The sequence below is a fragment of the Rhinopithecus roxellana genome, chromosome 12 (genome assembly GCF_007565055.1).
Source record: "Rhinopithecus roxellana isolate Shanxi Qingling chromosome 12, ASM756505v1, whole genome shotgun sequence".
Lineage (NCBI taxonomy): Eukaryota > Metazoa > Chordata > Mammalia > Primates > Cercopithecidae > Rhinopithecus > Rhinopithecus roxellana.
Window position 1 is genome coordinate 27,175,094 of NC_044560.1, and position 27,298 is coordinate 27,202,391.

General features: G+C 54.6%; 1 protein-coding gene and 1 long non-coding RNA gene across 2 annotated transcripts; one reads left to right on the top strand and one right to left on the bottom strand.

Moving 5' to 3' along the window:
- Positions 1–664: 664 nt before the first annotated feature.
- Positions 665–11,399, bottom strand: LOC115900712. The gene is made up of 3 exons (XR_004060386.1): positions 10,607–11,399; positions 9,341–9,456; positions 665–1,058 (listed from the first exon to the last, which is right to left on the bottom strand). It is a non-coding gene; the product is annotated as an uncharacterized LOC115900712 (long non-coding RNA).
- On the top strand, positions 7,154–27,032 carry EFHD2 (EF-hand domain family member D2). The gene is made up of 4 exons (XM_030942230.1): positions 7,154–7,555; positions 22,738–22,885; positions 23,978–24,112; positions 25,427–27,032. The coding sequence occupies exons 1-4, from the start codon at positions 7,248–7,250 to the stop codon at positions 25,556–25,558; spliced, it is 723 nt and encodes a 240-aa protein (XP_030798090.1). The 5' UTR covers positions 7,154–7,247; the 3' UTR covers positions 25,559–27,032.
- Positions 27,033–27,298: the final 266 nt, after the last annotated feature.

Below are 27,298 nucleotides of genomic sequence, written 5' to 3' on the forward strand. Positions count from 1 at the left end.
CCACCTCCTAACAATTACACCACTTTGAATATGGGGAAAAAGAATACCATTCAGTGTGCTTTTTCCTGTTCTCTCGATCAACACCAAAAGCAATCAACACAGACAGAAGATGCTGTGACCACATGTGGAGGGGGACTTCTCTCCACCACCAAGCAAGCAGTGAGCTCTGCAGCAGACACCAGCTGGGTGTCCGCCAGTTCAATTCCATTGCTATCTACATGGAGATAGCATCAGATCCCACAGGCTGGGGGCTCAGTCCCCAAGACTTGCCCACTTCAGACACCAGTCACAAGTCCGGGACTCTGGAACTTCTAACCAACAGGCTTCAAGTTGGGGTTCCCATGACCCCTCTGTGGATTTGATTAATTTGCTAGAGCAGCTCACAGAAGTCAGAGTAACACATTTACTGATTGGTTGTTTATAAAAGATATTATAAAGGATACAGGCCAGGCACGGTGGCTCACGCCTGTAATCCCAGCACTTTGGGAGGCTGAGGTGGGTGGATCACCTGAGGTCAGGAGTTCAAGACTAGCCTGGCCAACATGGTGAAACCCCATCTCTACTAAAAATACAAAAATTACCTGGGCATAGTGGCTAATACATGGGTACCTGCAATCCCAGCTACTCAGGAGGCTGAGGCAGGAAAATTGCTTGAACCCGGGAGGCAGAGGTTGCAGTGGGCCGAGATCGCATGCCATTGCACTGCAGCCTGGGCAACAAGAGCGAGACTCCATCTCAAAAAAAATAAAAAAATAAAGGAAGCAGATGAAGGAATGCATAGGGTAAGGTATGGGGCAAGGGGCGGAGCTTCCACACTCTCCCTGGCACACCACCCTCCAGGAACCTCCACCTGCTCAACTGTCTGGAAGCTCCTGAACCCTGTCCTCTCAGGCCTGTTATGGAAACCTCATTGGATAAGTATGATTGAAGCATGGACAACTGTGTCAAAATGGGATTGGACAAGAAGAGTTCTAAACCCAGCAAGGCCTGTCTGTTCAAATTCTTCTCAGCCTCTCTGTGCAGCATTCCTTCCTCCAGGGTATCCGGCAGGATCCTCTCTGCAATGAGATTAGACCCAGAATCAGATTAGAGTCCTGCTGTGGGCAGGTGAAAGGAGGGTAGAAGAATGTCAGAGAGTGAGATCGTGTTTACTGTAACAAGGGCCATGGGAGTTATAAGCCAGGAACTGTGGACAAAAAACAAAATATGGGCTTGGTGCAGTGGTTCACGCCTGTAACCCCAGTACTGAGGGAGGCCGAGGCAGGAGGATTGCCTAAGCCCAGGAGTGTGAGACCAGCGTGGCCAACACAGTGAGACCCATTCTCTACAAAAAAATTTGAGAAATTAGCCAGGTGGTGCATGCCTGTAGTTACAGCTACTCGGGAAGCTGAGGTGGGAGGATTGCTTGAAACTGGGTGTTTGAGGCTGCAGTGAGCCATGTTCTTACCTCTGCACTCCAGCCTGGGTGACAAAGACCCTCTCCCAAAAACAACAATAACAAAAACTGTATATATAAAATATCACAACCACACTGCCTTTTGTCGTCAGAGAGAAGCATCTGCACACTAGGGAGTGTTGTCATTGGGTCTAAAAGACCTGCTTCTCCTGTACTAAGTCTCAGAAGACAACGCCTTCATGGTATGTTCCCTTCCTCTAGGCATGCTGCTTTCATAGGCCCCCCTGAGAATCACCTGCTTTCTTTAGTTAATACCTTAGGTCAACCAGGTGTGTTGCCTCACGCCTGTAATCCCTACACTTTGGGAGGCCAAGGCGGGCAGATTGCTTGAGCCTAGGAGTTTCAGATCAGCCTGGGCAACATGGCGAAACCCCGTCTCTACAAAAAAATACAAAAATTAACTGGGTGTGGTGGTGCACACCTGTAGTCCCAGCTACTACTAAGGAGGCTGAGGCGGATCGCTTAAGCCTGGGAGGTTGAGACTGCAGGGAGCAGTGAGTGTACCACTCCACTCCAGCCTGGGTGACACAGAGAGACCCTGTCTCAAAACACAAAACAAACAAACAAAAATACCTTGAGTCAGGTGTCCCCGGGCTAGGCACCATGCTATTTCTTCTGACTGGTTTTGCCTCTCTCTGCACTGGTCCATTATGTGTTGGTTTTACAATGTCCCTGTCTGTTTCCCAGGCTCTGGGGTGTCCTTGCGGTGGCTACATGCAGTGTTTACCTGTACCTTCCATCTATTTCCTCTGCCTGTCTGCTAAGCAGAGAGCTGCTTAAATGACCTTTGGGCCACAGTGATGGCTGAGGACCAGCAGGTCACCCAGCCCCAACCCTTATCTGATGCCACTGATACTGTCCTCAGGGAAGACAGGAGACAGACACTTGAGAGGCTTGTTTTTGAAGAGTTCCTGTTAACTTTTGTGTTAAGTCATGTGGGTGCACCAAGGTGTCACTTTAACAGCTTCTCTTTCTTGGCAGTGACCTTGAGACCTAAAACTGGGCCACCGGATGCTCTGGAGGGGACACAGAAAACACCCAATCTGTCTCCAGCCCTCAGGCAGAGCAGGCCTTCGTGCATTCATTCAACAACTATTTCTACAGCACTCACCTCGGGCCAGGTACCCTGATGTGGGTGCTGAGGATCCAGAATTGAAACGGATAGACAGGTCCCTTCCCCCAGGAGGTTGTGTTGGAAGTAACAGATATTTTATGAACACTTCGCTATGGAAAATAATCTCTGGGTCCCAAGCAGAGTGGGGTTCAGCTGGAAGAGTGGTAGCCCCTCTCCATCAGTCGCCTAGTATGGGGTCCAATAAATATCACACTTCAGAATGACGATTCTAGCTCTCACCTCCCTGTCCCCCAGCTCGCCTACAACCAGGAGAATTCCAGGACCAGTACTCAGTGCCCAGCACATTTACTAAGTATGTCTGGATTGCCTGGCTGTTGCTGCACACCGTTTTCACAGAGTAGCTGTTGCAAGTATAAAAATCGAAACCAGCTGCCCATATTATTACCATCTTTGGAAGGGACCCAGGAGAGCACTGTGGAAGCAGCATTACTGGATTTTAAGGTATCTCCCTCACATGCACACAAACACAAAAACACTTTTTGGGAGTTTAAAACATAGTTAAGGCTAGGGCCTATCAGGGTGTTAAACTTGCACACGGAATTGCCTGTCGGTTAGAAGCAGAAAACACACCCCATTGGACACCTGCAGCTCACTCGAAGGATCCATCGGTTTGGTTTTCAAGTAGATTCACAGTGTCTAAGATAACCACAAAAAGAGAGCTGGAGGGCTGGGCGTGGTGGCTCACGCCTGTAATCCCAGCACTATGGGAGGCTAAGGTGGGTGGATCACAAGGTCAGGAGTTCGAGACCATCCTGGCTGACACGGTGAATCCCCCCATCTCAACTAAAATTACAAAAAAATTAGCTGGGCATGGTGCCGGGCGCCTGTAGTCCCAGCTACTTAGGAGGCTGAGGCAGGAGAATGGCGTGAACCCAGGAGGTGGAGGTTGCAGTGAGCTGAGATCACACCACTGCACTCCAGTCTGGGTGACAGAGCGAGACTCCATCTCAAAAAAAAAAAAAAAAAAAAAGAGAGAGAGAGAGCTGGATAGATAAGTTAGTTTCTAATAACCTGCAAATGGATCTACCTGCAGCTGTTGACCCATCGTCACTGGCTTTTTGTCCTGCCTCTTTGCCCCCCCCATAAATGCCTGACATCAGCACCTCTCCCCATTACACCTTTTGCATAGCTTCCAAATCTTGCAAGAGATGAGAAAGCCTCTGAGGTCAACCAGGCTGTGACCCCGTGCTGCTCTCACTCCAATTGCCCCAAATGAATATTGCTGCTGCCCCTGAACTTTGATCTCTGTGCATCCTTCTCCATCCATCAAGGGTTTCCTGATGACTGTGCAGTGTTTGTAATGATTAATTCGTAAGCTGGTATTTGTGAAGTGCTAAGGGAGCCCTGCATTTTGTGAGCCAACTTCATCTCTGCCATCTCCCAAATCCCTTCCTGTTTTCCCAGCATCTCAGGCTGGAGGGACCACACAGTTCTGTCAGGCTCCAGAATGTCCCCAGTGCCATCTCCCCATCACTCAAGGGCTCTTCCCAACTCTTTCTCCCCTTCTTGTTTCTCCCCCCACCCCTTTTTCAAAGTGCTGTTGTTTTTCTTACTATCACTTCACCCCTCCCCAAAAGACAGTTATACAAGGGAGATGTGGGAGGAAGAGAAGAAACATAAGTAATGATGACTAAGTCAGCCTGGCTCCCTTGCCACTGGAATATTGTCAGAATTGGCCGGCTCGCCCTTGCCTCTGTAAAAAGCCTTTGCCAAGGGTGTGATTTTTCCTGAAGATCATTCTTTCCACATGACCAAATGCTGTAGTGTGTCATCGGTCCAGATCATTTCTTTCTGCCAGAATCTATGCTTGGGGCACAAAATTCAGGGTCACTCAAAATGATTTCCCCTAATCAAGAGGCAAGTGATATTTCCTGGAAGTTTCACCTCCAATCAGGGCTCATCGGTTTTCTCTGCTTTTCCTTCCATCACTGCTTCTTTGATTCCTGAAAAAAAGTGCTTTTCTTGAAACCCAATGACCAATGACCAATGAAGAAAAAAACTTCGAGTAAAAGACAGCCCCTAGCATCCATCTCTGGCCCAGGCCCAAGGCCTCTGAAATGGGGCCACAGTACTGGGCAGCTTGAGGTCTCACCCTGTGGTCACAGGCTCAGAGCTCTGCAAACCCCAAAAACCTGTGAGAAAAATCAAGCCAAGAGGTGTTAAAACGACTCACCCATCCGGGCAGCATTTCCTGAGCTCTGCCTGAGTTTAACAGTTGCAAGGCTCCGGCGTTCAGCAGCCCTCCTGCAAGATGCTATAGGTAATGAGCAGGAATTCCCCCAACCTGTGTGTCATGGAAAGCAACCCTCCCTCCCATGAGCTGTGTCCACACAAAGCCAAATGGGTAACTGACCAGAGAGTTTACTACACACAGGCAGTCCACATAATTCAAACCCAAACCCCAGTTTTTTTCACATATATATGTAAGTTGTTTTGCAAGAAGGCAAAACCCTCACATTATCTCCTCACTGTGAAGTTTGCGCCCACGTCAAGCAGATGCAAACAATTTCATAAAACGGCAACCCAGTTTTATGCAGAACCATTGGAAATCATAAATTGGAGTAAATTGAGGCTCACCAGAGTCTTGAAATTATCTGCTTTGTGAGGAAGACTAAGAATTCAACAAACTTAAGCATCTACAAACATCATCTGCAGACATCATCTTAAACATTTTAATCTGCATCCTGTCCCTAGTCCTTTACATTCCTTAAATAACTATTTGCTTCTGTTGGGTCCTTCAGGGCTGCATATGGGAGATATGGAAGCCTGTCTTTTGCAAATAGCTGGACCAAACTGCCCAAAACTAAGAGAAACTTAATTCTGAGATTAAAAAAAAAAAATCATTTAAGCTAAGCATCTTTATTGGACTCAAAAACAATTTTTAAACAAGTAAATGAGAACTTCACATTTTCTGAACCTTGAAGGTTTTTTCCTCAATTTCATTCTTTTTTTTTTTTTTTTTTTTTTTTTTGAGACGGAGTCTCGCTCTGTCACCCGGACTGGAGTGCAGTGGCCGGATCTCAGCTCACTGCAAGCTCCGCCTCCCGGGTTCAAGCCATTCTCCTGCCTCAGCCTCCCGAGTAGCTGGGACTACAGGCGCCAGCCACCTCGCCCGGCTAGCTTTTTGTATTTTTTAGTAGAGACGGGGTTTCACCGTGTTAGCCAGGATGGTCTCGAACTCCTGACCTCGTGATCTGCCCGTCTCGGCCTCCCAAAGTGCTGGGATTACAGGCTTGAGCCACCGCGCCCGGCCAAATTTCATTCTTTTAAAAATACCTTTTAAATTAATTCAGCAATGTTCTTAAACAGAGCAAATTGACAAATATCAACTGAGTGTCTGTTCTGTGCAAATCACTCTGTAACAGCTTGCTGGCTTTACATTCTCGAGGGCTCCCTGCCTCCAGAGCACACTGGTTTGGGGGCCCTGCATGCATCTTTTCTCTGCACCTTGGCTGGTTGGAGCAGTTTCAGTAGAGGGGTCCTGATTGACCTAACATTTCAGAGAACATGCACAGAGCATAGTCCTTCTAAATCAGAGATTCTCAAATTTCAGTGAGCAGAACTCCACTGGGTGCTTGTTTACATGTAGATTCCTGGATCCCACCCCAAAGATCAGTTTTGTCTGTCCAAATTGGAGCCCCGGAATCTGTATTATTAACCTAGGCCCCAGTGGTTCTGATGCTGAAGGTCCAGAGTTGTGCAGTTGTGAGGTGACAGCCCAGACCACAGAGATACTTATTATCTGAACTTTTTCCCTAGCCCTGTCCAGGAGCCTTTGGAGAGGACATCTCTCCTCTGGTGACCCCATCAAAATGGCGACATCAGGATCTCCCTGTCAGTTTCCCTAAAGTACAGTCACAGGCGACAACACTGGCCCAGCAGCTATTCTGCCAAGTCATCTGTGTGATGGTGCGGGGCCTCGGGAGAGAGGACCACCAGCCCCTTCCCCTGTCCCTCACCCGCTGTCTCCAGGGGCCCTTTTAGGGGTGAAGCCCAGCCCCATCTCCCTCGCAGCTGCTAGTCTGTCCTCTTCCAAGAGGCCAGCGGCGCCCGCCACGGTTCACCCTAAACAGGGGTTTGTGCTCCTCAGGTCCGCCTCGGAACCCCTGCAACCCTCATTGAGAACGCCAGTGTTTAACAGCGAGTCGTCTCCATAGCAACCGACAGGGTGTCACAGATACAGGATTATGACTTCACGGCGTGGGGATTCCGGAGAAGGGGGTGGGGCGGCACCCCTCCTCGCCCCCCTGGCCCCCGGCAAGCCCCGCTCCTCACCCAAGCCGCGGGGGAGGAGCCCTCTTCCTTCCCGCCCGGCCCCGGCCCCCAGCCGGACCCCTCTCGCTCAGCTGCTACAGTGGGCACCAAGAGGGCCATGGCTTTCCGTCGCCCTCCCCAGCCTCGCGGGGGGCAGACGACAGCGGGCGGGGCGGGCAGAGTACACTCGACCCCCGGCTGCCGGGAGCGATCACGCGCACGCCGCGCGGGTCCGGGCCTGGGGGCGGGGGCGGGGGCGGGGCGCGCGGTCCCCGCCAGGGCCCAAGTCCCACCTTCGGGGGCGGTGCCTGGCCCGGGGAGTGTCAGGAAGAGGAAGAGCGCGGCCGGCGGCGCTGCGCTGAGAGCAGGGGCCCGGTCAAGGCGAGTGCCGTGCGGGCCACCATGGCCACGGACGAGCTGGCCACCAAGCTGAGCCGGCGGCTGCAGATGGAGGGCGAGGGCGGCGGCGAGACCCCGGAGCAACCCGGGCTGAACGGGGCGGCGGCGGCGGCGGCGGGGGCGCCCGACGAGGCGGCCGAGGCGCTGGGCAGCGCGGACTGCGAGCTGAGCGCCAAGCTGCTGCGGCGCGCCGACCTCAACCAGGGCATCGGCGAGCCCCAGTCGCCCAGCCGCCGCGTCTTCAACCCCTACACCGAGTTCAAGGAGTTCTCCAGGAAGCAGATCAAGGACATGGAGAAGATGTTCAAGCAGTGAGTGCCCGCGCGACCCGGCCCCCCGCCCGCCCCACTACCCGGTATCGGACCCCGAACCTCCCGATCCCCGGATCCCGCGCCGACCCGGGACCCCAGCAGTCAGCCAAGCTTCCCCGAACCCAGACGCACCGGGGTTGGGGACCCCGCGGCCCCTTCCAGATCGAGACCCGGCATCCCACCACGCACGTTAGTCTGGGGGCCCCCCGGCCCCTGGCACGCGGCGGTGACTCGTATTTGTGCTGCCTCCGGTACACCATAGACGCGCCCACAGAGTGGGGGACCCCGAACCTCCTTCCAGATAATCGCCAGGCCCCGCGAGCCCCACCCCCACTACCACACGTGTGGGTCCCCGGCCCCCCACCCTGTTAGTGGCGCTTCTCCACCACCCCGCAAGGCACACACCAAGGCTGAGGACCCAGCGGCCTTCCTTCCCCCATCCCAGCTGCTCGCGTTCCCCACCCCCACCCCAACACACGCTGGCCAAAGACACCCACCCCAGTGCCCCTGGACACCACATGCCAACCACATTCCTTTCCTTAAGGTCTTTTCATTTCCTCTCCTGATCTCAGGTCTCCTTCAAGGTGGGTTCTGGGCAGGGATTCCCCCAACTTCCTCTCCAGTTATTTAGCATCTACCAGCAAACTGGGGGCAAGACTTGCCCTTTCCATCTCCACCCACTCATTAAAAAGGACCCAAATCCTTCACTCACAAGTGATCTCCCTAGGAACGGACCCCTCGGCCCCTGTTCCCCCTCTGCAGGCGTGTAAACCTCACTCCAGTCGTCCCTGTGGGCCGAGTCCCCTCTGGGCTTGGAAGGCCTCCCTCCTCCTCCTGCCCGCCCCACCCCCCTGCACCCAGCAGCTTGCAGTCACTGCTCACCTGCTTCTGTCACAAGGCCCCCATCTCTCCTCCCCACTCCATATATCCCCTTCCCTCCCCACAGGAACCCCCGATGTCCCACACCCACCCTAGTCAAAAGGGGCCCCTTCCTATGTGACTTGCCCTGTTACCCCCATACCTACCCTTTATTCCATCAGATTCCACGTGCTGTGCCCTCACCAGGGTAGATGGGCACCCCCAGGCCTGTGGACTCATCCCCCCGTCCCCCCACAAAAAAGTCTAAATGTCTCTGTGGAGGGGCTAGAGAGAGAAGGTCCAGCTCCCTCCGGCCCATCCCTGGGTCCCACTCTGTTGGATCTAAGATGCACAGCCACTCTCTCCCAACCATGTGTGTGCCCAGGGGGTGGGGAAGGTGCCAGTGCCCCTCCCTTTGGTACCTTTCCCCACCTCCTGTTCCCTGTCCCCCTGCCCCTGGCTCCTGGAGAGGGAACAACCTCTGTTCCACAATCTGGGTGCTGGTCGGGAGTGGTTCTGGAAGGGGATAGAATTGGCTTGAGGCTGAGTCTTGGGGGTGAGCCAGGAGGTCTAGCCCACCCGGCACAGGCAGCCCAAGGCCAAGGAAGCAATGCAAGGCCGGCTCCCCCTTGGCTGGGCAGGAGGTGGGGGCAGACCTCACCATATGCAGCTGTCAGTGCCCAGACATCAAGCCGGAAGCCCAGGAAGGGGTGTTTAGCAACCACACAGTTTGAGAAAGGCTCTCCCCTGCTCAGGACAGCTTGCAGCAGCTTCTGCATTTGGCCCCAAGGCAGGGGGAAGGATTTCTGGTTCCCAGTTGGGGGTGACTGAGGAGTCCCATACTTTCCCAAGGTCCTTCTGGGGGAACATCAAGTCCTTGACCCCCGGCCCCTCTGAACCTCTTTGAGAAAATCCCAGGGCGCCCACCTCCTTGACTCCAGGGTGTTTGGTTGGAGTTCTTCTAAAGTTTCTTCCCAGCCGAAGACTGGCGAGATTGGGAGAGCAGGATTTCCAGGCTTCCTGGAAGAGTAGCTTGCACACTCCTGGGGTGGGCAGATGCAGGGGTGGGTATGGATCAGTGTCTGTCACTGCCTCCATCGGGGAGTGCAGAGCTGATTCAGACACTACAGAGATCCCTGTGCTGATAGTGCTGAGGCACTCACCAGGTCCTTCAAACAGCCCCGTGACACAGAGCTCTTCGTCACCTTTATGCAGACAAGGAGTCTCAAATAACTTGCCAAGACCACACAGCTAGAAAATGCTAGAGCCTGGATTCACACCCAGGTCTGGGACTCCAAATCCTGGGTTCTTCTACTTCTGGGTTTCCCATCACAGACATCTGCTTTCATGTTGGAAAACCTCTAACACCTGCTTCTATGTTCCTGGCGGATTGTCCACTCATGTCCCCACCTCCAGCCACAGTCTCTCCTTTCCTCCAGAGCCTGCCTTCTCCTGGGCTTCCATAGCTTCCCTGCCCACTGGCCACCAAAACAAAGGTGGAGCTGTTCTGGGAGAACCCAGACACTTCAAATGAGCGGGACTTGGGAGGCTGCAGTATGGTTGGAAGTGGCATGCGGCTGAAGGAACAGTCTGCAAGCTTCATCTACACAGCAAACTCACTTTTTTTTTACATAGGCTGTTTCTAATTTGATGAGAGGTACTCTGAGGGAGACTGAGGGAACCTGGACCCCTCCAAGCTACCTCTTGGTGCCAGCACTGCTTGCCAGTTTTTGGGGAGGGCTGATGGGGCAGGCAGGGGCCAGGAAGCTAAACCTCTAGGGAAGCAAGTGCCGCCCGTCAGGGCCCGGGTAAGGGTGGAAAGCTGCAGATTGTGTATTCAAGGAAACAAGGCTTCACTGTGCCAACCGAGCCCAACCCCGCTGCCAACAGACGGACTCTCGTGGAAGACAAAACCCCTGTTCTGCTTCCGCTGTCCGAGTGGGGCTGCAGCCTCCTGGGTCCAAGCAGGGTCCCCGGATCATAGCCAGGGCATCAGAGCTAGGGCTCTGGGGAGAGCAGAGGCCAGGGAGGAGGGGAGCCTGCCCTCCTGGGAAGCCAGTCACCAGAGCAGAAGGCAGGAGACCATGAGGTCAGCAGGAGAATGGGAGCCGGCCTTTCCTTGGGGGCCAGGAGCAAGGAAGCTGGGCCTCTGTCCTAGTCTGCATGTCCTCCCTGGGCCTCAGTCTTACCCACCTGTAAAAGGGGCAGGCTATCCCTGATGACCCCCAAAGGTCCTTCAGCCCTGACCTGCGTATGTCTGAGGGGTCCTGAGTGCTTCTGGATGTTGGAACTGCCTTCCAGGGCCTTCTGGTCCACCCATCTATGTTGATTCAGCAGCTACTTCCCGAGGCTGGAGATCGATGGGGAAGAGAGGGGACAGGGGGAAAGGAGACTCTCAGCCATCACTGGTCTCACATCTAGAGTCATTCAGCTTCCCCCTGAGAGAGACCTGGAGGGTTGACTCCAACCCCTCTCCCCGTTTTACAGAAGAGGGAACCAAGACCCAGAAAGGTGTGGCGGTGACTTGCTCGCGTTACAGAGAGGTTTTCAGTGAGGCTGAAACCTTGTATGGTGAGGAGAGTGGTCCCGGTGTCTCAAGGTGGGGCTCAGAGGACATGAGACATTTAGAGTTCTGGCCCAGTGTGAGGCACAGCACGAGGAGGCCCTGTGTCTCCCTGGCCCCGGCAGCCAGGACTCCCCGGCCCCCTCCCCGTGCGGCCTCAGGCTACGTCCAGCACCTCTGATCTCCCAGCTGCTGCCTCCCTCTCTTTGCTCCTCCAGGGCTGGCTCTGGAACCCTCCTGTCAGAGAGGCAAATAGAATGGCCCTGGAGAGCCTTGGGGGTGCTGACAACAGACTAGGTGGTGCTCTGGAGGGTTTTGTAAGTCGAGACCTGCCAGAAAGGTATGCAGCCGTGTAATTCTGAACCTGCTGTGGAATCTGAGGACGATGCCCTAGATCCCTGTGTCCTGCCTAGCCCAGCCTTGCAGGCCCTGTCCCCACCCTCGTCCCCAGCCACTTCATCTCAGGATACCTTGCATCAGAGAGGTAGGCTTTCCTTTCCTTCTGGCCAACTCTTCCCTGCACAAGCTCTGGAAGCATCCCGACTTCCTCTCCACCCTCCACCTCCAGAGACACACCTCTCCCAGGAGCCCTTCCTGGACACAGTCGGCAGGGCCTCTGGAGTCTGCAGCCCTGGGTTTGAATCCAGCTGTGGGCCCTGGAGCCCTTCTGAGCTTCTGTTCCTCACCCTGGAACAGGGAGGACAGGGGACCCACCTCACAGGATTGGGTACGGCGCTTAGCCCAGTGCTTGGCACAGAGCAAGTCGTTACTAAATGACTGTCACCGCCATCCCCAGCTCAGCATACACCCTCTCCTGGGCCCCTCACAGGGCCCTGGCATTGGTCATTGTGGCTGGCTCAGAGCCAGCTCCACAACACCCACTGGCTGCCTCCACTTAACCACCAGTGGAACTTCCGGCCTGCCAGGTTGTTGACCACCCTTTGCTTTGGGCCCTAGTGACAGGACCCAAGGTTAGAGCCCTCCTTCTCTCCTGCTGAACAGCCACTCTGATTGACAGCTACATATGGCTTTGATAAAAAGAAGAGAAAAATGAATTCATTATCACCTAGTTACAGGAAAGGCAGGTGGCACAAAAAAGGGGAGAGCAAACAACAGCTCTGGAGGGTGCACAACAGGGATTCCCGTCTGCCACCACCCAGCTGGGTTGCTCCAGGCAGACAACTCAGCTTCTCTGAGCCTCGGTTTCCCCAGGGGCTTAAAAACCTACCTGGTAAAGTTCTGAGGATTAGGTATAAAAAAGCTCTGGGTCTTTGTTAAGAGCCCATCATGGTATCTGGGCTGTTTGCATGATAGATGATGTTTTTGAAAAATGCAAGGTTCACGCATGTGATCAGTCTTCCAACAGATATGTTATTAAGTTTTTGCGCTACAAGATCCAGAGAATTAAATGAATCAAGTTCCTGCCCTCAGGAGGCTTACAGTCTTATATAGAACAAACGTGTAGAGATTTAGGGGTAGAGAGGATGCACCCACAGGGCTAGCAATGGAAGGTTTCTTTCTTTATTTCTGCCATGAGAACCAAAAGCTCTCATGCATCACACCATGCTGAAGTTCTCTTTGCAGCCAGCCCCCTGCCTCTGTGCCCCCTCCTTGTTAAACAGAGCCACTAGTTCTAGCCATTCCTGGAGGAGCCTATGTATATTATTTAGAGAACGGAGCTGAATTCTCACACCAGCACAATGAGATTGATACTGTCTTTGTTTTCCTTTCTTTTTTTTGAGATGGAGTCTCACTCTGCCGCCAAGGCTGAAGTACCTGTGGCGTGATCTTGGCTCACTGCAGCCTCCGCCTCCTGGGTTCAAGTGATTCTCCTGCTTCAGCCTCTAAGTAGCTGGGACTATAGGCACACACCACCACACCTGGCTAATTTTTGTATTTTTGAGTAGAGACGGGGTTTCACCGTGTTGGCCAGGCTGGTCTCGAACTCCTGACCTCAAGTGATCTGCCTGCCTCAGCCTCCCAAAGTGCTGGGATTACAGACATGAGCCACCGCTCCCAGCCTAGTACTATCATTTTTATCCCCATTTGACAGATGAGGAGACTGAGGCTCAAGGCAATTATCACTTGTCTAAGATTGTATGAACTGACAGTGACAGGATTAGAACCGGATCCTCCTGCAAGGAGCCCCTGGAGGCCAAGTGAAGCTGTGTTTGTGGCTGGGGCTTGGGGGAGCCTCCCAGAGCCTTAGAGAGGTGGAGAGGTGGGGTCCTTCACCTGCAGCTTAGGGTCAGTGGGTGGGGAGAATGTCCTGCACCCCTGGGGAGGGAGGATTTCCCGGCCTCGGCCCTTACTCCGTTCCTCCCACTTCCCCTCTGCATCAGTGTCTGAGTCACCTCCCCTTCCCCCACACCCCCACCCAGGACTTTTGGTTCCTCTTTGGTCCACCCTTCCTGCCTTCTCTTTTTTGGCCTCCTTGCTCTCCTCCACGCCCCCAGGGTCCAAGGCCTGGGTGGCTTGGACTGGCTTCCACTGCGAGAGTCTAGGCTCTAGGACAGCAGGCCTTGCTGCCTCAGGGGATGTCAGAGGTCCTTTCTACAAGGCCAGCCCCGCCAGCAGAGGCAGTCACTTTGCAGCCTCTGCAGGGAAGGTCCCCACACCCTGGAGCAGCTGAGTTCCCCTGACTGCCGGGCAGCCTTCTCCTTGGCTGACTTCCGCTTTTCAAGGACAGCAGAGAAGCAGGGGTCAGTGCCAGAAAGGTGTGGCCAGATGGGAGCCGGGCCACCTGGGGAGTCCTGAGCCATCAGATGCTTCAAACCAGGCGCTTTGCCTCCCATTCAGTCCTTTTGTATCCTGCAACATCGTCCTCGCCCATTTCACAGTTAAGGAGACTAGGCTTTCAGAAGGGTTACGTGACTTGTCCAAAGTCGCACAGCTAGTGAGGGGCAGAAGCAGAATTTGAACCTGGGCCTCCCTGGCTCCCAACTCTGAACCCTTACAGTTGCCCAAACACCAGCAGCAACACCGCCCTGGAGTGTGTTAGAAATGCAGACCCGCGGCCGGGCGCGGTGGCTCAAGCCTGTAATCCCAGCACTTTGGGAGGCCGAGACGGGCGGATCACGAGGTCAGGAGATCAAGACCATCCTGGCTAACATGGTGAAACCCCGTCTCTACTAAAAATACAAAAAACTAGCCGGGCGACCTGGCGGGCGCCTGTAGTCCCAGCTACTCAGGAGGCTGAGGCAGGAGAATGGCGTGAACCCGGGAGGCGGAGCTTGCAGTGAGCTGAGATCCGGCCACTGCACTCCAGCCTGGGCGACAGAGCAAGACTCTGTCTCAAAAAAAAAAAAAAAAAAAAAAAAAAAAAGAAATGCAGACCCGCAGGTTCCACCCCAGATTTACCAGACTGTGATCTATGTTTTTTTTGAGACAGGGTCTTGCTCTGTTACCCAGATGGAATGCAGTGATACGATCATAGCTCACTGCAGCCTCAACTTCATGGGCTTAAGTGATCCTCCCACCTCAGCCTCCTGAGTAGCTGGGACTCTAGGCACATGCCACCACATTTGGCTATTTTTTTTTTTTTTATTTTTGTAGAGATGGGGGTCTCATTATGTTGCTCAGACTGGTCTCAAACTCCTGATTCCAAGCCACCCTCCCACCTCATCCTCCCAAAGTGCAGGGATTACAGGCATGAGCCACCACGCCCGGCCCATAATCTGCACTGTCACCAGCTTCACCAGGTGTGCCCACTGACGTTTAAGAAGTGCTAAGCCGCAGCTCAGGCCCCCGCACAGCCGTCTCCCCACCGCTTCCTGAGGTTGACCTAAGGTTATCCTTAGGCAGGTGACTTTGTCTAAGCTGTAAGAGGATAAGATGAATGGAGTAAAGATTAAGTTACATTATAAACACTGGGTTATATTAATATTAGGCATTCAAAAAAATTCTTTATAATCACTATCATAACAATAATGATTATGAAGAGCAAGAAGTGAAAGGGGGCGGCTGGCAGGGAATGCCACAGGTGTGGTGAGATGTTGTTGAACTCCAGGTTATGATGCCCTTGAGCCCTGACAGCCCCCCCAGCAAATTGCGTGGTGTCTCCCTCTTTATCTTCCACAGGGGAGCCCCGAGTGCCACACTTGTGTGCTCTCTCTCTATCTATCTGTCTCTCCGTCTCTCTCTCTCTCTTTCTTCCCCTACCCCATACCCTGCTTAGCTGACCCAGGGCAACAGATCAAGTGTGAGATTCCCAGATAGGACTAGAGGAAGTGGTGAGCGCTGGGCTTTCCCCGTATGAGTCAGGCAGTCTAGGGGTGGGGACGTGCAGGAACTGGGGAAGCCAGGGGGGCCTGAGGGCTCCTGAGCCCATACCCAACACCCACCCCGTCCAGTTGTCTGTCTTCCTGGGACCCGCATGCCCAGAGGGGCCATCAGCAAAGCCTGGGATGGGAGTCAGGAGAGACTGAGTTGGGGTGCCCTGTGCTCCCACCTTCCCAGGTGCAGTGGCTGCGATGACTCTGCTTCCTTCTGCCATTAGAATCTGCAGCACAGCTCGGGGGACCTACATGAGGAGCAACTTACTTTCTTTTTCTTTCTTTTTTTTTTTTTTGAGACAGTCTTGCTCTGTCACCCAAGCTAGAGTGCAGTGGCATAATCTTGGCTCCCTCCAGCCTCCACTTCCCGGGTTCAAGCAATTCTCCTGCCTCAGCCTCCCTAGTAGTTGGGATTACAGGCCTGCACTACCACACCCATCTAATTCTTGTATTCTTAGTAGAGACAGAGTTTCACCATGTTGGTCAGGCTGGTCTCGAACTCCTGACCTCAAGTGATCCGCTCACCTCAGCCCCCAAAGTGCTGAGATTACAGGCATGAGCCACTGCACCTGGCCGAGGCGCAAGTTTCTAATAGTTCCAAAGCCAAGATGGGCTCCCTTAGACAAGCAATGAGCTTCCTGCCCTCAGAGGTATTCAAGGCACTAAACAAAGAACTACATCAGGAATCTGATTTTCAGGAAGGACTGAATAAGATGGCCTCCAATATCCCTTCCAACCCTGAAGTTCACTGCTGTGCACCCATAGGCATCAGGGCATAGCACAGTCGTTAAGAGTGCATGTGTTTGATCAGGCCTGGTTCACAGCCCATCGACACCCCTGTCACCTATGACCTGGCCAAGTGGCTTCCCCTCTGGCCTCATCTCCTTGTCGGTTAAATAGGAATGTTCATGCCGCTTCATGGACTTCTTGTGAGAATCTGATGCGAAACACCTGGCATTGCGCCTGGCACATAGCAAGCGCCCAGCAGAGCAGCCAGGAATGATGATAGGTTATGACGTGTGGCTCGCCTGGGTGCAAGGCTGGGACGTCTGCACTATGCATGGTTGACGCCTCCACTGCCTACCCCTGTGATCCCCTAGTTATCAGAACTGGGAGAGAGGCAGGGGCAGGGAAGCAACCAGCTGGGGACCATGCTTACCCCAAAGGGGAAGGGTTGTCCTGGGAGGTAACCGGTTTCTCCGCTTTCAAGAGGGGGATGGGTGGGGATTTCGTTCCCAGCATCCAGGGCGCAGCTAGCTGCTGAGCCCTTCCTGGCAAGAACAATTCAGGGGGAGGCAGATAGGAATGCAGGCACAGTGCCAGGCCCCACAGCCTCCCTCCGGTGCTGGAGAAAAGTGCTGAGTTCTCAGGCTGGGTGCTTTCTGCCAGTCCTGCTGAATGGCATTGGCCTTCCCAAACAGGCACCACGCTGGGCTCTCAGTCCAGCCTCCGCTGGCCCTTCAAGCTTGAGAATGTGGGACCCTCCATGGGACCAGGAAAAAGAGAGGGGGCCAGGGAGGAGAAAAACTTCCAGCTGTTGAAATCCTGCAGTCTGCTGGCTGTGTGACCCTGGGTCGGTCACTGCCCACTCTGGGCCCCAGTTTCCCTATGTAATGGAAAACGGGTAGACCAGGCTGTCTGGGTGGATCTTGCGAGGATCACCTGCAACCTCAGTTCCAGCTCAGGGAGAAGGGCTGGTGGGTGAGAGGCCCCTAGCCCTGGAGATGCCTGTTTCCAGCCATCGTGGAACCTCGTTCTCTCCTGTGCTGCCAGTTGTCCCCCACCCCCCACACATACACACCGGCACCGTGAGAGTAGCCCCTTCATCACTTCCCTCCAACCCCAAGGGAAGGTTCCTCGCTCCCTGAGTCTCCTCTCTCCCTGTTCAAGGGCTCTGTCCAGCGGCCGTCTGTCTTCCCACCTCCCTGCTGGGGCTTTGCGTCAGGCCTAGTAGGGGAGAAGTGAGGCCTTCAGAGGAGAGCTCATGCTGGAGGGATCCCCTGGGTCGTCATATCCACCCCTGCCTCCAGGCCAAGCCACCACAAGCCCTGCCTCCCAGCCCTGTACCACCAATCAGGACTGGAGCCTGTGGCAGAGGCCAGTGTGTTTTTTAACATTATTTCTAATATCATCACCCTTTTTATATTGTATGTGTGAAGTATATGATGTGTATATGTGACACACACAAACTTCCCAATGTAACAACTACTGTTATGATGATGATAAAATTAACAGGTTTTAAGGACGCGCTATGAGCCAGGCATTTTATATCTGTAATCTCGTTTTCATTTTCTCTTTTTTGTTTGTTTTTTTTAAAACAGTCTCACTCTGTTGCCCAGGCTAAAAAGCAGTGGCTCAATCAGGGCTCACTGCAGCCTCAACCTCCAGGGCTAAAGTGATCCTCCCACAACAGCCTACCTAGTAGCTGAGACCAGAGGCATACACTACCATGCCCAGCTATTTTTTATTTGTTTATTTATTTATTTGAGACAGTGTCTCACTTTGTCACGCAGGCTGGAGTGGCACAATCTCAGCTCACTGCAACCTCTACCTCCTGGGTTCAAGCAATTCTCATGCCTCAGCCTCCTGAGTAGCTGGAATTACAGGTGCACGCCACCATGCCTGGCTAATTTTTATATTTTCAGTAGAGACAGGGTTTTACCATGTTGATAAAGCTGGCCTTGAACTCCTGACCTCATGATCTGCCTGCCTCAGCCTCCCAAAGTGCTGGGATTACAGGCGTGAGCCACCGTGCCCGGCCCTTTATTTTTTTATTGAGATGTGGTCTCCCTGTCTTGCCCAAGCTGGTCTGAAACTCCTGGGCTCTAGTGATCCTCCCACCTCAGCCTCTCAAAGTGCTGGCATTATAGGCGTGAGCCACCGCGTCCAGCCTCATTTACTCTTTAATAATCTTAAAGGTAGATGATAGGAATAATAATAACTGGTTTTTAGTATCATACTAGGTGTGTATAAAGTGCTTCCTGTGGACCAGGCTCTGTGCTAAGAGTCTGCTTATATCGTCTCTTTTAATCCTTGCCTCCATCCTGAGATGAGTTCTTTGATATCCATGATGTAGATGAGGAAACAGGTCTGTGGGGTTAGGTGACTTGACCAGGGTTACTCTTCCAGCAGGTGGCAGAGCTGGGGTTTGGACCCAGGTCAGTCTCAGCACAGTTGACGTAACCACAAACCCTCAAGGCCATCTTCAATCAGGTTGACCTTGACTGGAACCTGGCTGATCCCCTTCACTAGACCACATCAGAGCCCAGGGCACCGGGCAGATGGCCACTCTCCAGGAGTCTCTTGGGAATGGCCTCCTCCATGGCTACCTCTGGGGGCTTTACCTCCCACCCCAGCACCTGGCCTCTTGCAGCCCCAGTCACCTCCTGTTGGTGATGGATTCTTTGGCACCACAGCCAGCCCCTATATTGTCCCCCTGGGGGCCAGAGCCTGCCCTGGATGGAGCCCAGCCCCAGTAATTGATTGGCCTGTGATTGATAGAGGCGGCCGTTCAAATCGTGGTTTGAGCTGCGGCCCAGCCAGGCCTGGGAGCTGCCAAAGACAGAAGGATCCACAGCCCACGTTTCCATCCAAGTTTGGACACTTTATCTGCACTTCCTCTGAAACTGAGCTGCCCCTGGCTGCAGAAGAAACCCATGCACTTGAGCAATAAATAAAACTGGGGCTCAGGGAGAGGCACGTGGGACCCAGGGGCTGGGACGTGAACCCCTGACCTGCTGATTAGGGGGCTGGTGGCCCCACCGATAACAGCCCTCCTGATCTAATCCAGACCTGGAGGATTGCTGAGCACAGGGGTTGTAAAGAGAAAGTGCTGTCCCGTCAGGAGGTTCGTGAAGGTGATTCAATCTTGTTTTAGTGGCGGCGACTGCCATTTATGCAGCTAGCTCTGTGCTCTGGGAGCTGTGCTGAGTGCTTGACAGGGATGGGCTCAGTCATTCCTCACAGTGGCCCATGAGAGAGGGTTCTCAGCAGCAGGGTTCTCAGCCTCAGCACCACTGGCACTTGGGGCCAGGTCATTCCTTTTTTTTTTAAGGCAGAGTCTCGCTTTGTCACCCAGGCTGGAGTGCAGTGGCACAATCTCAGCTCACTGCAACCTCCTCCTCCTGTGTTTAAGCCATTCTCCTGCCTCCCCCTCCCAAGTAGCAGGGATTACAGGCGCCTGCCAACATGCCCAGCTAATTTGTGTATTTTTAATAGAGACGGGGTTTCACCATGTTGGCCCAGATGGTCTTGATCTCCTGACCTCATGATCTGCCCGCCTCAGCCTCCCAAAGTGCTGGGATCACAGGCATGAGCCACGGTGCCAGGCCGGCCAGGTCATTCTTTGTGGTGGGGCCACTCTGTGGGGCTATGGAGCTTCCCTGGCCTCCACCCACCAGATACCACCGGCACCCCCCGCCCCAGGTATGACAACCAAAAACATCTGTAGACATTGCCAGATGTCCCCTGGGGGGCACATGCACCCCAGCTTAAGAGATGCTGCATTTTGTGGCTCAGGAGCCCAGGCAATTTGTCTCCAGAGCCCGACTGTCATCACTGACCTCCATGGGAGCCCAAGGTCAGAAAGTGTCAGGGGCTTTGCTTTCCTGGGGGGCACTGAGGAGGGGAGTCCTCCTGACTTGGCTCAGGAAAGACTGAGTCCCTCACCAGGTGCCCCTGCACAGCGCCGTGGTCATGTGGCACCTGCCCAGCCCTCTCCCAGGCAGCAAACAAAGTCCAGAGATGACAGGAAGGACCTCCACTGTGCCCCCCAGAGCCCCTCCAGCTCCAGGTAGAGGCTGGACTGCAGCAGCTTTGGCCTGCCTGACCCTCTGAGTCCCACACCTTCTACTGCCACAGAGGTGGCCACTGCCCACACGGGCCACTGGTCCATCCGCCTCCACCCCAGTCCTCACCCATCAGTGGGGCAGAAGGCCCCAGGACCCTGTGTTCCCTCCAGGGCTCCCAAGACCCATCTTTTCTGTGCTGTGTCACTTCCAACCACTGACTCACTGGCTAGTGAACTATTTATACCCCTCGCACAAATGCTCCCCTCGCGCTCCAGGCAGCTGTCTGTGTTCTGCAGCGGCCCCAGGACATGTGGGGGAGGGGCTGGGTACAGAGCAAATGTGCAAATTTATGAGTCCAGCGGACCTAGTCTGGAAACCCAGCTCCCTCCTTACTGCTGTGTGACTGTGGGTGGGTCACTTAACCTCTCTGAGCCTTGGTTGTAAACTAAGGTCATTAGGAGGATTAAGTAAAGTAAGCAGTTCCCTGCATAAAGACAGATTTCAGTACCTGGTTGCTATTAGGTGTTTAAAGTACACCTAACTAGAGAAGGCGAAGGGAGCTGGGAAGAAGGTGCACAAATGAGACATCGTCATGCAAAAGCTCAAGCGCCCAGGACATAGGGTTCTGGGACACAGGCCCCTGTGTTGCGCTGCTGTCACCAGCACTGTCATCCAGCCAGCTGAAGGCCTTGGGGACTGCATAAGGCTTCTTTAGGTGTAGAAAAAAGCATTTTGACTGGGCAAAGTGACGCACGCCTGTCATCCCAGCACTCTAGGAGGCTGAGTGGGAGGATTGCTCGAGCCCAGGAGTTCGAGACCAGCCTGAACAACATACTGACACCCCATCTCTACAAAAAAATACACAAATTGGCCAGGCATGGTAGCATGCACCTGCAGTCCCAGCTACTTGGAAGGCTGAGGTGGGAGGATCACTTCAGACCAGGAGGTAGAGGCTGCAGTAAGCTGTGATCGTGCCTGGGCAACACAGCAACACCCGTCTCAAAAAAAAAAAAGAAAAAAAGAAAAGCCCATTTTACCAACTCAAGGATCTCTCTCCCCAGCCCCCAGCTTGTCTTCCTCCCACGCTGTTCCCAGAGACCGGCAGGGCAGGTGTTTGGTTGGTAAGAGAGCCCAGCTGGGCAAACAGCGCCTCGCCCTCTTTCACCAGGCTGTGTGCTCCAGCAACCAGTGGTGCCTTCCCAGCCAGGGAACAGGCAGAGAGACCACCTAGGCTCTTACTACACAGAAGCCAGTCAAGAGGGACTTGCCTCCAGCCCCATCCCTGTCTCTGCCAGGTTGTGGTGGTAGAAAAAAGAGAAGCTGAGTGTGCAGGGCGGAGGGGAGGCATCTCTATCGCCCGGTGCTTGTTCCCGGCTTCCCCACCGCCCCGCAGTCTCCGCCACTCCCAGCAGGCACTGCGCCACACTTCCCTGAACACACCCAGGCCGCCTCCTGCCACTTGGCCCTGCCCCCTGCCCCCCTCCTGCTCTGTGCCCTCGACAAAGGCAGAGACCCAGCCTTAGATACCCCTTCATTTATTCATGTCTTATTTCTTCATTCCACATTTTTGAGCACCTACTGTGTGCTTTTTAACCTCCTTCCCAGTACCTAGGGTAAGCTGGTGGGGGGGGCATGAGTACAGAGGGGGGACCCCCCAGTACAGAGGGTGCTGAGTAAGAAGAGTCATTTATCACATGGAAAGAGGGCACCTTCCACACCCACGTCACATCCCCCATTCCAGTGCTTCTCAACTGGGAATGCTTTTTCCCCCCTGGGGACATCTGACAATGTCTGGGAGACATTTTTCGCTGTCACAACTCAGGAGGGCTGCTACTAGAAACCTCCCACAATGCACAAGACAGCCCCTACGGTAAGGATTTATTCTGTCCAGATTGTTTAAGGTCTGAGGTTGAGAAACCATCCCCTTGTCTGCAAGGTTCTACCATCTAGGGTGGGGGTGAGATGTCCCCCAAGTGCCCATGGAGATGCCAGTAAGCCAGCTGGTCATGGAGGTGCTGAGTGCTCAGCTCAGAGCCTGATCCACCCTGCCATGGTATTGAGAATTCCTTCTCAGCTGGGCACGGTGGCTTACTCCTGTCATCCCAGTACTTTGGGAGGCCAAGGTGGGTGGATCACTTGAAGTCAGGAGTTCAAGACCAGCCCGGTCAGCACGGTGAAACCCTGAATCTGCTAAAAATACAAAAGTTAGCTGTGTGGTGGTGCACGCCTGTAGTCCCAGCTACTCGAGAGGCTGAGGCAGGACAATCGCTTGAACTCGCAAGTTGGAGGTTGCAATGAGCCGAGATTGAGCCATCGCTCTTCAGCCTAGAAAACAGAATAAGACTCTGTCTCAAAAAAAAAAAAAAGAGAGAATTCCTTCTCACTGTCTGGGCCATCACAGTCAGCACACGGAGGCTGTCATTTCAGCTTCCTTGTGCCTCAGGCTTGTCCAGAAGTTAGTGCTATTCTACGTGCAAGAGGCTGCCAGGCCCTGTGGTGAGTTCCCCGTCATCAGAGGTAACCAATCAGGAGCTGAGCCACATATGGGTCTTCTGCCTGGACTGAGGACCTTCCGGCAGTGACAGGATGATATGATTGGTGGGAGATGCCCTCTGGTCCCCCAGTCTCCTTGCACTCAAGCCTGCAGCCTCTCTGACTGAGCCAGTGCCAAGATGTCCTGTCTTTTTGTGTCTGCAGGTATGATGCTGGGCGGGATGGCTTCATTGACCTGATGGAGCTAAAGCTCATGATGGAGAAACTTGGGGCCCCTCAGACCCACCTGGGCCTGAAAAACATGATCAAGGAGGTGGATGAGGACTTTGACAGCAAGCTGAGCTTCCGGGAGGTAAGCCCAACCAGGGGCTTCACCTGAGGACCTGGTGGCCCGGGAGAGACCAACCCCCACCCTTTGTCAATGAATGAATGGCATCGCTATTGAACAGCAGCCGTGAGCAGCTGCTACTTGGCTGAGTGAGGCTTCAGAGGGCCTGTTAGAGCGGGCACCAGAGAGGATTGTGAGGTCCTTTCAGGGAGGAAGAGGAGAGAGGGACATGGCTTCCTTCACATAGGGAGCTTATATTGAGCGATTTCTGTATACTTGACCCTGTGCAGGCTCTGGGGTAAAGAAAGGCCCTGTGCTGGAAGGTTCCTTCCTGGAAGTGTAGAGGGGGAGACACCACAGAGGGAAATCAGAGCTGTGACGCCGAGGAAGAGGGCCACAGCACTGGGCGACTTCATGCCCAGGATCTCACTCCGAGACAGGAGCTGGGGCAAGCCTGTTTTGCAAGGAAGGAAATGGAGGCCCCAAGCCAGACAGCAACGATACCGGACCCCAGGCGGCACAGGGTTAGGTGTGGGGACTCGAGGCCCAAGTGGGGCCCAGGAGGCCTGGCAGGAAGCATGAAGGATGCAGGGAAGGAGAGAGGTGGCAGGAGCACGTGGGGCAGTGTGAGTGCCTGGGAGGGAGGTGTGGGCAGTGCAGGGTAACAGCTTAGAGTTAGAGAGCAGGGTTTGAATCCCTTTGACACTTTTAGGTGCTGAGACTTGGGGCATGTCTTTTACTGTCTCGGAGGCTCCCTCATTCTGTCATGACACCTTCAGGATTCAGTATATCGAACACAGAGTAGGTTCACGGGGGAACAGTGGGAGACAGAGGTAAGAGGTAGGCTGAGGCCGCGTCGTCGGGAGCTGGTGTGGGTGGGGCAGGGCTGCAGAAGCCCAGCATCCTGGGTGGGTACATGAGTCACCTTCCATCGTACAGATGGGCAGAGGCCCAGTGAGGGGGAGCACAGGAGCACCAAGGGGCAAGACCCAGCTCACTGCCTCCCAGTCCTTCTCTGCAGGGGAGGCCTGAGGCTGGGGCCTGGGTGTGGCCAGGGACTCCGGCTCCCCTCCTTCCCTCCCTCCCTGACACCGCGCGCCTCTCTCCCCACTGCAGTTCCTTCTGATCTTCCGCAAGGCAGCGGCCGGGGAGCTCCAGGAGGACAGCGGGCTGTGCGTGCTGGCCCGCCTCTCCGAGATCGACGTCTCCAGTGAGGGCGTCAAGGGGGCCAAGAGCTTCTTTGAGGCCAAGGTGAGGAGCCCGAGGGGTGCCCTGACCCACACTCCAGGACAGTGGGACCCTGGGTCGGCCCGAAGTTAATACGTCCCCTTCCCGTCCCTGCTGAGGCTGCAAAGATGGGAGCTGACTCCCTGCCAGGTTGGGCCAGGCCCACACGCTCTGTCTTCTGTCCCCTCCCACTCCTGGCTGAGATCCTTGGCATCCACCAGAGGATGGGTGAGGGACATGTACTTTTCAAAATGGGACAGGGACTACCTTGAGGTGCCCCGGTCCTGGCACACTGAGCCGCTAACCCAGAGGACTGGGCCTTAGCAGGGAAGGGCCCAGGAGAACACAGCACTGGTTCTCCAGGGTCCCCGGCAGACACCTGCCCTACCAGCTCCAGCCTGGGAGGAAGCCTGGGGGCTCAGAGACCACCTGCCATGCACAATACCCTCCCCTTTCAGCAAGTTCTCAGATGGAAGGGACACCTGTGTTTGGTGGCTCCTGGGTCCTGCCCACCCAGGGCCCCAGCTCTCCTGCCTTGTTTCTCTCTTTCCTTGCTAAGCCAAGAACCTTCCTTCCAGGGACTGCCTCCCACCTCCCTCTGGGCTTCCGAGCATCGGTGGAACTTTTCAGGGTTCATCAGTGGAACTGGGTGGGTCACTGGGCTCCCCGGACAGGAAGCAGAGGATCAGGATGGCAGCAGCTTAAGTGATGCCCTTCGAGCACCCTTGCTCTGCAGCAGCCACAGAATATACGTTCTCTCTTTCAATCCTCTCGACAACTCCATAAGATCAGAGTTATTGGGTGCCAGGTTCTAGTGAGGAAACTGAGGCTCAGGAAGGTGAATGAAGTGCCTGACCCAGGGCCAAAGCTGGTGTGGTCAAGCTGTTTGTGTTGCTGGGTAGGACTCAGCAGAAGCCTGAGCCAGAAGGGACCCCAGGAAAAGCAGCCATAAGGCTGCGCACAGTGGCTCATGCCTGTAATCCCAGCACTTTGGAAGGCTGAGGTGGGTGGATCACCTGAGGTCAGGAGTTTAAGACCAGCCACATGGCCAACATGGTGAAACCCCATCTCTACTAAAAATACAAAAATTAGCCTGGCATGGTGGAGTGCGCCTATAAACCCAGCTACTCAAGAGGCTGAGGCATGAGAATCACTTGAACCTGGAAGGCGGAGGTTGCAGTGAGCCGAGATTGCGCTGTTGCACTCCAGCCTGGGCGACAGACTGAGACTCCGTCTCAAAAAAATTAAAAAAGAGAAAGCAGCTGTAGCACGGAGACACCCCCCTCCCCGGAACATACACCATCCAGCCCTGACCCTCTCACCCCCATGCCCCCACAGGTCCAGGCCATCAACGTGTCCAGCCGCTTTGAGGAGGAGATCAAGGCGGAGCAGGAGGAACGGAAGAAGCAGGCGGAGGAGATGAAGCAGCGGAAAGCGGCCTTCAAGGAGCTGCAGTCCACGTTTAAGTAGCGGGGGCTACCCCCGACCACCCTGCTCCGGCCCCAGCGCGGTGGGCAAGGGTGGCGCATGGGAGGCTGAGCCTGAATCCTTGCCTCTGTCTGACGGGACCACTACTAAAAACCTAAAAATGTCTGTGAAATGGAGCAAGTTCAGGGGTCTCACGGAGATGGCCCGGCCCCTCCCCGCTCCCTTCTGCTGTTTGCGAGGCCGCAACACGGGCTCCCTGCCTGGCCCGGCCCTCCCTGGCAATCCCTGGGCTCTCTTGCACCCCTGACTGCCCTGCTACCTGCTCCAGCACTGCCCCGGGCCCAGCTCCTGGCCCTAGGTCCCTCCCGGCCCCATGTGCCTGCCCTCCACCATCCCCTTCCCCCCGACCTGGGAACCCCTGCCCTCCTCCAGCAGACCGCACCGCCCCCGGGGCCCCCTGCCAGCCCCTTCCCAGACTGGGAGACAGCAGAAGAGATAGAATCAGGGCTGCCCCCACAGAGTGGAACCCAAGGGGCTTATTGGAGGCACAAGGGGACCCCTCCCCAGGGGCTCTTCCTCCACCTCTGCCTCTTCCATCTACTGAAATGGGAGAGGGGGTGGGGAGCTTCTGTTCTGGTGAAGGGACCTAGGCCCCCAGCACCCCATGCTGACTTGGAGACCCCCAGATCTCTGGGGCCCAGCCAGGCAGGGTGTGGGGGCAGCTGTGCCAATCTACCTCACACGCCCACCCCCTGCTGGGCATGCCGTGGGATCATGGGCAGGGAAGGCTCTCGGGGACGGAGACACTGCTCCTTAGCACCCATGCAGAACACCCTGAGGGTCCCAGGGGGCTCTGGAGAGAGTGGGGTGGGAGGAAGAATTGGCACCTTCCTAGGGAAGGAAACGAGCGCTTCATCTTGATTCTCTGAGAAGCGTCCGAGAAGTGCTTTAAGTGTGTTTGCATGCGCCAGGCAGTGGGCAGCCGGGCCCTGTCCGGCCCTCTCCTGCCACCCTTCCCCAAGTGATGTCCACCACCTTGTCACCAGCGACCTGCCTGTCATGCCTACCCTCTGAGGAAGCATGAGGACCCCAGCCCTCTGGTGCCCCGCACCAGACAGGCCGTGTTCAGGCCCACGCCACCAGCCCGGTTCGGCCACAGCTTCCCACGTGCTTGCTGACATATGTGTGCCTGTGTGTGGTGTCTGTTGCTGTGTCGTGAAACTGTGACCATCACTCAGTCCAAACAAGTCAGTGGCCCTCGAGGCCACAGTTATGCAACTTTCAGTGTGTGTCATAATGGCGTCACTGCTTTTTAAACTCGATAACTCTTTATTTTAGTAAAATGCCCCAGGAGTCCTCGAAGCTATGCGGACTTGCAGAGGTTTTATTTTTTGGCCTTAGAATCTGCAGAAATTAGAAGGCACCGAGCCCAGCGCAGCAGCCTCGGCCCCGGATTGCGTTTGCCTTAGCGGATATGTTTATACAGATGAATATAAAATGCTTTTTTTCCTTTGGGCTTTTTGCTTTTTTTTTTCCCCCTTCTCACCTTCCCTTCTCCCCTGCCCGCCCGCCCCCCCAAAAAAAAAAAAAAAAAAAAAAAAAAAAAAAAAAAAAAAAGCTACTTCTTCATTCCGTGGTACGATTATTTTTTTTAACTAAAAAGATAAAATTCTATATTCTTATGTGTGTATGGTTCTTGATGGTGAGTGGGCAGGGGAATGACAAGGTCACCTGGGTGTGGGGACAGTGGTATCAGAGCTTGGGAGGAGAGGGGACCCGCCC

Coding starts and splice junctions, on each gene's coding strand:
- EFHD2 (XM_030942230.1), top strand. CDS start 7,248: ATGGCCACGGACGAGCTGGCCACCAAGCTGAGCCGGCGGCTGCAGATG. Junction 7,556..22,737: donor ATGGAGAAGATGTTCAAGCA/GTGAGTGCCCGC, acceptor TTGTGTCTGCAG/GTATGATGCTGGGCGGGATG. Junction 22,886..23,977: donor GCAAGCTGAGCTTCCGGGAG/GTAAGCCCAACC, acceptor TCCCCACTGCAG/TTCCTTCTGATCTTCCGCAA.